The sequence below is a fragment of the Pipistrellus hanaki genome, assembly GCF_964339955.1.
Source record: "Pipistrellus hanaki genome assembly, chromosome: 11".
Lineage (NCBI taxonomy): Eukaryota > Metazoa > Chordata > Mammalia > Chiroptera > Vespertilionidae > Pipistrellus > Pipistrellus hanaki.
The window spans coordinates 52,858,300-52,872,027 of record NC_140513.1 but is presented as its reverse complement, the minus strand read 5'-3'; the positions used below and the strand labels follow the sequence as shown (position 1 = coordinate 52,872,027).

General features: G+C 38.3%; 1 protein-coding gene across 18 annotated transcripts in view; it reads left to right on the top strand.

Annotated features, from left to right (window-relative positions):
• BNC2 (basonuclin zinc finger protein 2) overlaps positions 1–13,728 on the top strand; it is a 427,699-nt gene that overhangs the window by 173,593 nt on the left and 240,378 nt on the right. For 12 of the 18 annotated variants that reach the window (XM_084898237.1, XM_084898235.1, XM_084898224.1 and 9 more), the window contains one exon: positions 1,891–1,974. The exons of the other annotated variants lie outside the window; for them this stretch is intronic. In XM_084898237.1, coding sequence (XP_084754363.1) covers positions 1,891–1,974 — 84 coding nt within the window. The remainder of the gene's footprint in view (positions 1–1,890; positions 1,975–13,728) is intronic. 18 annotated transcript variants of the gene reach the window in all.

Below are 13,728 nucleotides of genomic sequence, written 5' to 3'. Positions count from 1 at the left end.
CTAAGTAGTCACATTTATTGAGGTTTCATGGGAAGCTTTTTGGGGGTGTTTCATTTTGATATGGGATATTCTAAGATGAGTTTTTTCCAGTCCTTCTGTTGCACTCTAGGGAGAATTACTGTTGCATGACTCATTAGTACCCCTCCGTGTGTCATCTGAGGGGTGGAATCAGCATCATCCTGTGTGTGACACAACCCAGAGGCACAGTGTCTCCACTTCTCCATGCTCCATTTCTTTCTCATTCCTCAAGTCCAAGGCTCGGTTCCCTTTTACATTGCTTACGTTGTCCTAGACCAAAGAGCAGGTAGTCAGCCTTGGTTTCTGGTAACACCTTCTCCATTTCCTTTGTCTTCTTTGTAACTTCTTTCATGTGAAACATCAAATACCCCTAGAATGAATGCCACTAAATACAACTACTATATGCTTTTCATTAACTTCGAAATATGTTCTCAGTCTTTCTTCCTCTTTTTTTAAAGTTTGGGCTGTGCAACTCTCTAGCATGTGACCCTGTAAAGGTGACCTTTTCCTTTCCCTCTTGGACTTTACTGGGGAGATTCCTGGGTAAAGACTAGTTAATTTCAGAGTTAGATGATATTCTGTCCATTTCGCCTTATGGACAAAGGCAGGAAGAAAGAAGGAGAGATTAAAAAAAAGAATAGGAAAGTTGAATCTGAAATGTTTGAGGTTTTGACTGAATGTGGTTTTTTTTTAAATAGTAATATTCACTATTTACTATTCACTAGTAAAAAAATTAGTAATATTGCAAAATGAAGCTTCTTGATATTGTTAAAATTTGGAGAAGTGAACTGATTTGTGGGTCAAAAAGAAAGAGGGAAATACCTTCTAAGGTAGCATGGTTGGCTAAAAAGTGATCTCTAAACAACGAAAATTGATTGGCACAGATGATCCTAATAGGAGTTAAAAAAAAAGAAAGAAAGAAAAGGAAAGAAATAAAACTAAACACCAAAGGAGGACTTTATAGGGAAAGGACACAGGTGAGGTGAAGCTGATTGATGAATTGAGAATTGATGAATTCCTATATATATGGATAGATATATAATGAAAGAAATAGTATATCTTTGGACATATTGAATATTAGATAAAACATTTAAAAGGAAAAAGACAGGTTTAAGTAAAATCTAAATCCCTTTTTATCTTAAAAAGTCTACAATTAAGTAAGTTATAGGAGGCAGTATTTCAGAATGAGATTGACTCCTTTTAATGAATAACTTACTCTTGAAAGGGAATATTAGTGACATTCAGTGTAGAATTCTAGAAACAACGAACTAAACTAAGTTATAGCTGTTTTATGGTTATCATTTTATTATTAGAACAGACATAAATAATGATAGTAAGTAAATAATAAATATTGATAAATAAACTTGCCTTTGCTAGTCTATCCCAGGAATAGAAGAAATAGATTTGAATAGATCTTTTAAGAGTGCAGAGGAACTTTAGCCATTATAGAATAAAATTTTCTTAATTTCCACATAAGAAAATTAACAGCGGATTAAGTATCACCAAGCTTCTTTTCCCCTTCTCTTATTTCCTTCCTCCATGCCTTCTTATCTTTCCCCTTCTCTCCTCCTTCCATCTACAGATATTTGCATGCCTACTTGGTGCTGCATGCTGTAGATACTAGGGGGAATACATTTTATGTGGACCTTTTCTTCTTGGAATTTACCTTCTCGGTATTTAGCAAACTAGGATGTGTGATAGTTACATGTTTGACCTACTAAGTGTCAAAAAACCTGTGAAGCTACAGTGGCCTGTTACAGACCTGCAGTTGGGATGCCCCTGCTTCTGCCTGCTTCAAGTGTGTGTGTGTGTGTGTGTGCAGTTCTCAGCCTCCACGCCCAGCGCCTATCTAACTCCGCCATATTCCCCCAGGTTCCAGTGGCATGTGCTGGCAGAGTGCTGGGTGCAGACTTCTGCCCAAGCCTGGAGGAGCCAGACCAGAGGCTGGAAGTCCAGGTTGGAGTCTTACTGTTTTATCAGTTGGGGGTGGTGTGACAGAAACAGTGGCTCCCAAAGGCCATAGAGACGTATCTGTGACACCAGGAGATGGACAGACAACCATTGAGACAAGTGTAAAAGAGGGACCAGTGTAGCATATATGCAGCAAAACGTCTTTTTCAGGATAAGTTGTCTGTGGCTGGAGATCATGTATTTATTAACCCAAGAAGTAGTACACACTACAGTGGATAAGACCGTGGCTTTTGAAGGCTGGCTGCCCAGGTGATGCAAGCTGCTTGCTGTGAGACCTTTGGCAAGTCACTCAGTCTAGCTGAGCTTTAGCTTTCTTGTGTGTAACATGTAGATCTACCTACCACGCAAGGTGATTATGAGGATTAAATGTTCCAGAGTATACCTAGCAGTTAATCTAGGGCCTGGCACGCAACAGGCACTGGGAATATTAGCTCCCATCTTTTTAAATCATCATAGTCATGTGCTCGGCACTGCTCTAGGGACTGGGGATACCTGGTGAACAAGGCTATGCTTTCTGCATTATGGCCCCCCAGCCCAGGAGAATGCAAGCCATTCCACTGGGCACTGTCCTGGAGAAATAGGACTCAGTAATAGGTGTCTTCCTTCTGCATGGATTGGGAGATATAGCCTCTGGTAGAATAGTAAGTTTATTAGCAAAGTACATTTTTTTTTTTGTGTGTGTGTGTATGAAATTATTTACTTGGAATTCAGTTCATTTTCTTTGGTCTTGAGATAGTCAAAGCAGTCTGGTATATTGCAAATTAAAAATATAAATATGATGTTTTGGCCAAAGTAATGTCTCCACTTCCATGTATCTTTAAATATGTAAGAATTGTGTGTGCCAGGGATGCAAGGATTCAGGCTGAGGTTTCAATAGGGATGCCAATCCCTAGCATAAGCCAACTCATAGTGTTTTTTAGGACCTCCATTTGGCATCATTTTCTAAAGTTTTCAGACTTATGGGATGAGCATAGGGAGTTCAGTTTTAAAACATATTACTGATGGAGATAACCCGCATGAGAAAAGAGAATAGTTTTAAACGTTACTTCCTCACAGTTGGAGTGAAGGTAGAAAGGGTAGGAGGAGGAGGTTTCGGTTTTTATGGTTCTGAAGGGTACACCATCACTTGCACACCTGCTCTTGGACTAGGAAGACCACCTGAGCTCTTCAGTGCCACAAGCTGGTACTGCCTGGGTGGTGTATGGCTGTGATACAACAGAAAAGCAGGTGTGACACATATGAGACATGAAGCGTGCATTTCCCAGTTTTCGCAAGTTAACAGCTTGTGTGTGACACATCAATGCAAAGTGATGGAAGACTTTTCCTGGAGAATAGTCTGATCCTTGACCTCGTTGGGTAGGACAATTGATGGTCTTCAAACACATCACCTGGAATGGTCTGTCATGGGTGGCTGTTGGATCATTTGTTTTTGAACCTTGAGTTATGGTGCAAAGAGCAATGGGTTTTGCAGATGTGACTGTGTGATGCAAAACTGAAAAAGACCAAGGCAGCTCATTATTATGACATACCAAGGGAGGGAATGCGTATTTATAAGTTTCAGTGAAACTCTGGTTGTAGGTGGTGAAACAAATTGTGGAGTTGACAGTGCAGCGTGGGCCTTGCAAAGACAACCAAATTCCTGGGCAAAGAAATGAAAAGTGCTCAGTTTATTGGATTCCTCCTCTTGCAACACTGATTTGGCAGACTGAGTGGAAAGGTAGAACCCGTCAAAAGATAGTCAACTATGGTGAATTGGTGAATTAACTGGGACTCACTTGAACTGTTTCCCTTCTCTTTTTTCCTCTTCATTTTTTAATCTGGCTTCCATACATTGTAATAATATCTAGTATATACCCATATTATATCAGTCATAACAAACTTGAGCCCTGATATCTTCTTCACCAGCTAACAATTCCAGGAGTAGTTTTTAGCTTACCGTCTTTTCATTCGTGCCATGGAATGTATTCTGGTGTTTGGTTTTCCCCTTCCCTTACAGAATGAGCCATTTCTTATTTTTTAGTCAAACTCTACACTCCAGGGGACTCACTCTAGGACTTGCCAGGGTCATCAGAGTCATTTATTTTCCCACTGAGATCTCAGGCTGTCCCTCAGGGCCAGACACCATAACCGCCAGAGGATTCGCAATGTCACCTCTTGATTCTGAGAATAACCTCGTGGGCACCTCGGTTTAGGAGCAATGGTGTGTTTATATCTTTTCCTAGGAAGGATTTTCATTTAGCACCCATGTTTGATCTACTTTTATATTTAACTGACATGAGTTTTCATGACTGGTGGAGTCCTTTCCTGCTTCTTCATATTTACCTTTTCTTTATTGATTAATGTATTCCTTTTAACCCTTTCCTTGTATCCCTAAAATGTCAGATGTCTTACCAAAGTTATTGTTTCATATTCCCAAGATCCCTGACACTCTTTCATGGATATAACTTTTATTTGGAATGATCATAACCTGACTTGTCCTTTTGCAATGACATCTGTTCTGTGTGTGTGTGTGTGTGTGTGTGTGTGTGTTAATAGACTTGATTTAGAAAAGTAGATGGAAATCAAGATTTTGATTCACTATCTAACTTTGTTAATTTTCTTCTGTGGCTTTTGAAGTAGGTGTAAAATGACTTTTTTTTTTTCTGCTGGAGAGGTAAACTGATGTGTAGTAGATGATGATGTATAAAAATTGTCTTCTTATATAAGTGCTTTCTAGGCAATGGTTACTCTAGTATACACTCCCTTAATTGCTGGTAACTTTTATTTTTAATCAGAGAAAAGTTACTATTTTTAGTCTAACTGTGCCTCATCAGGTATTGAGTTGTTACAGTAGGCCCAGCACATTTCCTTTCTTGGTTGGGAAATTAAAGATGTGGGGTTTGACTTGATATTTTTCACCACTAAAGTGTTTAGAAAATTAGAGTAAATAATGAACCAATATTTCTGTACCAGATTAGACACAATTTACTGTGGTGTTTCATAAACCACAGACTCCTTTCTTCTGTGAATGCGTGAAGGATCACTTTTTTTTTCCAGACATACCGGGGTGCAAGTGTAAATTTCCATAAAATTTAAATGAGGTGCTTCCTGTAATTAATGAACAATTGTGGCTGCTCTCTAGTCTGCATTGTAATTAACCGTGATCAGGCTTGTTTAGTGATGACACTGTTCCTGTAATAATTTGACAAGCTACTGTGAATTTGCCAGGTTATTAAACAACCTGCAGCATTCACTCATGGAATCACAGGGACAAGCTTGGCGGCTGCTGCTAGTTAAACTCAGCGTAAGGGTGGACCAAAACTGCCCAGTGAAGACTGCAGATCACCATGAACAGATTTAAATTCTTGTGATTTTGGAGAAGTTAATTAATTGTGTACAGGGTGTCTTGAAAACTTTTTACTTAAACCTATCGATGCAAAACTGGTCATTTTTATGAATTCATAACGAAGCTAGCAAATTTTTATATTGTTATCACTAGTATGCATTAAACGGAATCTGAGATTTCCCCTTCCCACCCTTTTAAATAGGTGTGTTAATTTAAAAAACCCCAACAGTTTCCTCTCCAAATTCATTCACAACATCCCTCAAATAGAAGTTCACTGGTGTTTTTGAGTATTGGTTAGAAATAACAGATGACCTTGTGCTAAACACAGTTGTGTCACAGGTAGAGAGAGTGATGTAAATGGACTGGTAGCCTTCTGTCCATGGTCACTAGTGCACCCGCCTTCCCCATCCCCCCTTCAGGTTAAGAACTGTTCAAAACGTTACTGTCTAGTTACTGTGGTGTCTTTCATTCAGATTCTGTTTATTGACGAAACCACAAGGATTCCTGCCCAAAGTACCAGGCGGTCTATGCTTGACTGATTTTGATTTTCTAACATCAGCCCTGGGGTTTATTTGAAAAAATGTACATAGACTGCAGCTTTAACAAGTCAAGTGACTGCATGTTTTTGACCATGGAGTGGAGTATATCTGAAGATCATTAAATTTAGTGAGGGTAAGGAAGGGTGGGGAATAAGTGTAGTAGTCATTGTACCATTGCCGAGTGTGTGTGTGCGCGAGTGTGTGTGTGTGTGTGTGTGTGTGTGTGTGTGTGACACATGGTTTTTGTCTTTTCATCTTCTCCAAGAGCCAGAAAGTTTCCTGCCGTTCTCTTTCCAGCTCTTGACAAATGATTGCCAGATGTGAGATCTTTGCAGTGCTCTTTCCCTCAGCAAACCTGCAGCGATGGGATATTTGATTCTCCCTTGCCCATTTCATCTCCTTTCCACATCTGCCAGGGACACACAAGCAATACATCCCTCCATGAGAGTTTAAAGTTTACTCAGCTCCTTTCCCCCCTTCGACAAAGTGTTTGGAGACAACAGAATGAGGTCCATATGATTCTCTCCCAACGTCACTACATGAAATTAGTTGTTTATTTTACTTATCTACCTCTCAGTAATTGAATATTTCATTTTAGTTTTGGTCCATGGAAAATTTGATGCAACTCTGGGAGTGCTAAGAGTTTCCTATTGTTGTCTGCTTGCTGCAAGTGTGTTATCAATCCCGCTTCTCTCTGATCCCTCCATTCTGATAAAAACTAGACTGTTGGTTTCACAGGACTTCCTAGGAAAGTAATTTTAATAAACAACTGTCAAAATATTAAGTGTAGCATGTCTGGTAAAATTCAGTAGTCGTTTAAGATTAAAACAGCCATCTGTGAGGGGGAACATTCAACTTGTTTGGCTTGATTAGCTTACCTTGTGTTTGTGTCCATTGTCAGAGTTGAAATGGATGAGGTGCTCGTTTTAATCCCAAATAGCTTATGAAGGAGAAAGTCCACGGAGCTTTGGAGGCATCTGAAATTAGCCTGTGCAGGCCACACACATAATCACTACCATGCACAGAAGCCTTTTGCATTTGCTTGGAATCTGTACTGATACTGATTTTTTTTTTTTCTCATCTCAGTTCAAAAATATTTTCCAAAATGCTCTTATAGTTTATGTTCATACTATAGGGTGGGCTGACACAGGTGGCCCTTCAGTTTTCCCATTACACTTTTTGGCAAACTAAAAGGCCCCTTATTCCCTGAATAAGATCAGCTTTTTTTTTTACCATTTAAAAAATAATCCATAAAATGCCTGCCACATGTTCACTAGTTGATGGAAATGTTTTCCAAATTAGAGCTGTAGTATTGGATTCTTACTGTGAAAGTGCTAGTGTGTTTACTTTTTCTGATATCCTCTCAGCTACCTGTGATTGTAGGAATTTTTTTTTTTGTGTGTGTGTGAAATTCAAATGACAAATACAAGACACTATTTCTTAATTTCTAAACTGAGGGGGACATTTTTTTTTTTTGTTCTTAAGGAAAAAGGTAAATGGCTCTACTCATATTAGAATCAAAAAAAGGAAAAATGTGAAGTCTGTTTGTCAGTATGTGCTTAAAAAATAGACAAACAGCAAGGAACAAAACCTAACAGCAACAAAAACAAAAAGCCAACAGCCCCTGAAAAGAATAAATCCCACTGAGCCCAAGAAAAAGAGGTATTTGAGACTCATCAAGATCTCAAATCTTGTGTGCATCGTATGGTTTTTTGTATACCAATTATATGATACTTCAGGAAAACTTAACAAAGAAAAAGGGGTGAAACTGTTGTACAGTATTTTGACAATGGGTGGTAAGTCACTGGAAGTGTCTGTTGAACATTGGAGAACAATTGTAGCTGAAGATGTAGACAGTGACAAACTGTTCACTATCAAAAACACGACAGTGATTCGGATGATTATGGTAAGTTTAAACAACACCCCGAAAACAAAATTCGCCGAAACCCGAAATCAGGAGGCCTGTGAAAGAGGTTTGTATTTTTCTCTTCCTTTGGCATTCCCCCGAGGCCTGACGCCATGCCCGGCACCTTTCTGGATGCCAGGGAAGGTGGAGGTGAAGAGTTCTTTCATAAAACAACAAGGTTAGGAACTCCTGTGGCGGGAGCCAAGTTCCTGTGCGTTTAGATCACTTCACATAATTTACCCTCATTAATGCATTCGCTGGCTTCTCCTGCCTCCCCGCCTTTTCCTCAGCTTGGCTGTTGCTCTGGGAGGCAGCGAGGTGCTCCGCCGTGGAGGTGTCATCCGGCCCCGCGCACCCAGGGAACGTCCTTCAGAGGACGACTTGTCACCAGCCGTCAAAGAAGAGAGTGGCTCTGTGGTCTCCGAACATCTGGCAGTGCTGCACAGGAAGCTGAGGGGGTGTCATTAATTGTGATGAAATAATTTAAACCATCAGGAATAAATGAGGCTGTTAAGCTAAGTTCAGATTCCATTTGCCATGCACATGTGTCTAGCAGCCTGTGTGCACTTAAAAAAAAAATTGAATTATATTAGCTCACGAGTCGGAGCGAAACAGATCCTGCAAATGAAACAAGTTTGCCGTGTAGTGATGACATCGTGTTGAACCACTTCACAGAGTTACAGTTTGTAGGATCAATATATTGAAAGTGGTACATTATTTAATTAATTTTTGTATGAAAGCATTCTTCTGGTATTGAGGGGGTTATATAGTCAGGATCGGTGGTTTACTTGAGCACAGAGAGAGGATGGGTAGAAAGAAGTGGGGTTCTGGGCTTGGGTGGGGTTCTGGGCTTGTAGGCCAGGCTGAATGGGTGCACAGTTTACCATAGATAGAATATTTGGTGTCATTGCTCTGCATATGCAATGGCTGGAGGACAGTTTCTCTCTGATAACCCGCTCTGGTTGTCCTTTTGTTTGAGAGCTTCTGACCCTTGGGACACATCTATGCTGTTTTCTTGCAAGTAAAAGCAACTGTTTCTGGTGATAGATGACTACTCGAGCAGATGAACATATTTTTAAGGCTTTGCACAATCGGTGAAGAGTGGTTTCCAATGCAATTTTCAGGCAATGTGGAAAGAGGCAGGCCTCATTTCTTTACAAAGGAAAGACTGTCAGGTTTGGAATGTCGGGACATCGCTGAGGTTTTGAGCACTAAACTGAGCAATGGTGTATAGGTTCCAAAGTACATTTCTAAAATAAGTCATTCCTTTTACACATAAGCAACATTTTCAAACTTTAACTTTTATTAAAAAATAAACACGAGAATTTGAAAAATAAAATGAGACTGTTTAGTTACGGAAAGCATTTTTTTTTAAACCACGGGAGAGGTAATTGCTCTGTCAGGTAGAGGCGATGGTCCAGAGCTCAGCCGGCCTTGGACGAGGGCCATTTTACTACAAACCTTATCGCCCTTTCTTCAGTCAGTCCCCGCTCTACCTCAGGCCCTTCTCTTTTCCCTGTTGTGTATCTCCTTTTGCTTTTCTTCTCCTTTTCCTTTGCCTTCTCCATTTTCTCCTTCCTTTTCCTAATTCTTACTGTTTATTTTGATATTCACTTTTCTGCAACCTGCTTTCCTTTTCCATGTTCCACAGACATGAACTGCAATTCTCTTTTCATTTATAGTCTTTTATTTTTAAAATATATTTTTATTGATTTCAGAAAGTCAGGGAGAGGGGGAAATAGAAACATCAATGATGGGAGAGAATCATTGATTGACCGCCTCCTGCATGCCCCCCACTGGGGATTGAGCCCACAACCTGGGCATGAGCCCTGACCAGGAATTGAACCGTGACCTCTTGGTTCATAGGTCAGTGCTCAGCCACTGAGCCACACCAATGAGGCTCATTTATAGTTTTTGTTTTCCTGTTACTATTGAAAAGATTAATTTCTATAGTTACTAGATGATAAACTTATAAAATTTAGAGTGCATTTTTACATAAACTTTTGTGACCATTGGTGGATTTTTCTAATGAATGTGAATGAACCTTAATTGTTTTATTTAAAAAAAAAGGAATTTAGAATGCTCCACTAATCCTATCCCTAGACTCTTGAATGAAATTGTTGTTGATGAAAGCCCAAAATGTGTGGCTCCAAGTCACTAGCATCCTTCTTACCCTGATCTAGGAGGAAACCATTCAAATGGAAGCACCTGAGTTTCCTGACTTTAAACTTGCTTGAAGTCTAATAGAGTAAACCAGTAATTAGGACATTGCTCCCCGTGTGTTTTGGTCTTTTTGTTTTATTTTAATTAATGAAATGGAGTAGGAAGACATGAAATCTTCAGGTCTTTATTCTTAGCATCATTGGAGGGATTGAAGGTTATAAGGTGTGGGTATAAGGCACTGTGCCTAGCATAAAACTGATGGTGAATGCATTATTGTTATTATATAAATGTATTTAACTAGCTTCTGTTGATTAAGCAGATAAAAGTTAGGAAGAAATTTTTCCTGAAAATTTTATACATCTTGACTACTTAAATATTATTTACCTTAAAATGGTTTTATAATCCCCCCCAACCCAGGATAAGGAATAAGGAATCCAAGGTGAACACAGAACATTTTCAACAAGATACCTATGTTGGTGTTTATTTTTCCTTTAGTTGGAAGAACTCACTGCATTCTGTAGCTCATTTATTTGTTTCTCAAAAACAAAACAATGTACACTAAATAGTTGCTTGAAGTTGTCTTTTGCAAGTATCTCAGCAAATGCTTACAAATAAAAAGTAGTTTCATGAACTTAAGATTCCTCCCCTCCCCCATTAAAAATATTTGGTGAGGTGTGGACTGGATATCCCTACATATTTTCAGGTCTTTTGTATTCTTATGCAATTGCTACCATTACTCTGTCTGCTTAGGTAGCATTAATTTACTAATTTTGTATCTTGAGTTCTACATTTCAGGTACCTTATGGATTAGAAAACTATGGTTGAATGGCTTGAGAATTTAAATGAATCCTGCATTATCTCCCAATACCTCCGTTTCTATAAGAAAATGTTATTTAGATTTCAGATGACCAGTTCAACATAAGCTGTTGATGTTTGGAGCTGTCAGTATTAACATAAGAAATATTGAATAAGATGCTTATTTTTTACTTTAAGTTCCTAAGTTCTAGGGGCTTTATAGAATGAGAAAGAAAGGAGGAAAACAAGAATTTTAATTATTGGCTTGAATAGAATTATGTGTTTGTGTGGGAGTATGTGAATACTTTGTGACTAACTCCAACAAAATTCTCAAATAGAACATCGCTATTCTTATAAACATAAAAATGTGGATGCATATGTGATAAGATATACATTGCACGTATATACAAAGTCCATCTACATGCACATACTCCCACACAAGCACATAATGAATACATTATGACTAATGTATTAGTCATAATAATACAATAGTGTACATTGAGAGCACATAGTGCACCTATATCTCCACCCACACGATAAAGAAAAAATCTTTTGTTTGGCCATTTAATGCAATCTCAACTTGTGAGAATTCATTAGGCTTTTCTTTAGACTCAGCATTTTTTTCACATAGTTTTAAAATTTAAACCTAGAAATTATCTGATGTTGTATAATCTGATGTCTGAATTGTACAGATTTGGAAACCGAGGCCCAGAAATTTTAAACGACTTCATTTCTGAGGTGTCAAAAACACTGAAGATGTTGTTTACTGGTTTTCATTCCTTTAGAGTTTATAAATACTATAGAACAGCGTTCAAATTTTCTTGTCACAGAAAATTATTTAACCCAGTGAGTCCTTTGTTCTATATGACCGTAGTGGACATAATAAATAAAGACAGCAAAGGGGCTACATTTTTAGGTACCAAAGGCGTGGTCCTAACGGATTCCCCCATGGAAACTGCAGATCCTCCTGCCTAATGCAGGAGATGTCGGGGCTTGATGCTAAGAAATGGAATGTCTGGGCCTGGTTTTCTTTTTCTTTTATCTTCTAGTGTCAGATAGTATAGAATTTAGGTGTTTAATTGTTTAACATTAAAAACTGCAAACAGTCCCATCTAAATAATCGTTTCAAAGGGCCAGTGTCAGTACTGACATCTGAGGAATGAAATTACCCTAGAGTATAAAAGTGTTACTCTTTAATGTTCAGTGCATGCCAGTGGAGTTTGATGGAGCCTAGAAGCAGACCAAGTGCCTTGAAATCATTGTTAACATAAAAACCATCTTTAAGTGCCTTTTTGGGTATGGTCTCTGTTTGCATCCTATAAAAAGTGAGCTGAATAGATAGGGTCTCTGCCCTCTAGTTTATAATCAAAAACAGATATTGTAACTGACATCTGTTATTGTATTAAGGCCCTACAAGTAAACATTGATCAAATAATAAATACAAGTTTTCTATCAAATATAAGTAAAACCGTTTTTGTTTGCCTGATTAAATCAGTAAACAGACATCCTCACCCCATACTGAAGCTATCCGTGGAAGCTATAAAATGACTAAACTGGAGTAATCCCGACACCAGGAAATTCCTTTGTGTTGTTATTCTTTATGGGTTTTCATAGAGTGCTGGCATAATGGTGATGTCACTGATAGCTTATTGTGAGTGTGTCTGCATTAGTTTTTATCTTTCTGGTTGAGGAATTGGGGAGAGCTGAATTTTCCTCCCTCTATGGAGTTTATCCATTTAAAACTGTTGACGGCTAGTCCTTGCTATTGTAAACCAACATAGTGGAGTGTCCTTTTAAAAAGACCCAGATGTTAGTAGAAATGATTTTTTTTTTTTTTAATTTGGAGTCTCTCCCCCACCCCTGGCCCCAATTCGTTAGAAATTGCATGAAAACAAATATAGGAGCTTGAGATTTGTGCTGTAATGAGATGAACTTAACGTATCCAAAAGGCTTTGAGGGGAATATTGGTAAGAAGAGTAAGTTCATAACCTTGGAATGGACAGATCTGGTTGAGAGTTTGAGTACAGCTGTACCAACTAAAATTAAACATATAAATGTTGGCAGGGAAAGATAGGTATTGAGTTTGATAAAATATTTTCTTTCTGCATGCTTCAACTTTAATGCAAGGTATTTTAACAGTCACTTTATTTTTGAAGTGTAGGAGAACTAAAACAGCAGCATTGGGAAGTCTAAACATGAACCCGTCTCAGAGTTCATGACATTAAAAAAAAAAAAAATAGCTATTCCTATCCCAGTGTAGGTGTCTGTCTGTGTAAATTAATGCATGTGGATGCATAAATTAATTAGAAGAGCAGTCACTGATATAAATCAGACTTATTTGGTACACTGATGAAATGAGCATTGTTTATAAGATTATCTTGTTATTTAATCTCTTCTATGTAAACCTGGCTGGTTAGCATTATGAAGTAATAATACCATTAATGTGATGATGGTATACTTTTTCTTGGTACAGGCCTGATCCTGCAGGCCTTTCTCGACTGGGATTTGTGTATATAGAAGACCATAAGAACTGGAAATTTTAATTAGCGAGAATGTAAGAATGGCCCTCTTCATCCCCTCCAGTTGTGTGGTAGTTTTTTTGTTTGTCTGTTTGTTTTTTTGTAATCTCAGGATAGTTTATTCTTTTTGAACCACTCATTTGCTGACCCCAGAAGAAAGAATTGCCTTCAGATATTATTTTCTCAAAACTGCAGAGTTCATTATGAGAGGTACCTGCTGTCTGCTAGCTCTCATCTGTTGTGCTAGTGGGTCTCAAATAAAGAGAAAAATTTAATCATAAATGAAGCCGTTAGGAATTTCTTGAATAAACAGTTATTTTCCTTTGATATGCTAAGGAACTTGGTTTATAACGTTAGTCATATAAGTCCACGGCTAACACATGCAAGGAACATTTGTCATCTTTTGTCAGAGTGTAGAATGAAGAATCACTTAAAAACAAAACAACAAAAAAACACACAATCCTAGTGCAGAGGAAATTTGTCAGGGTCATT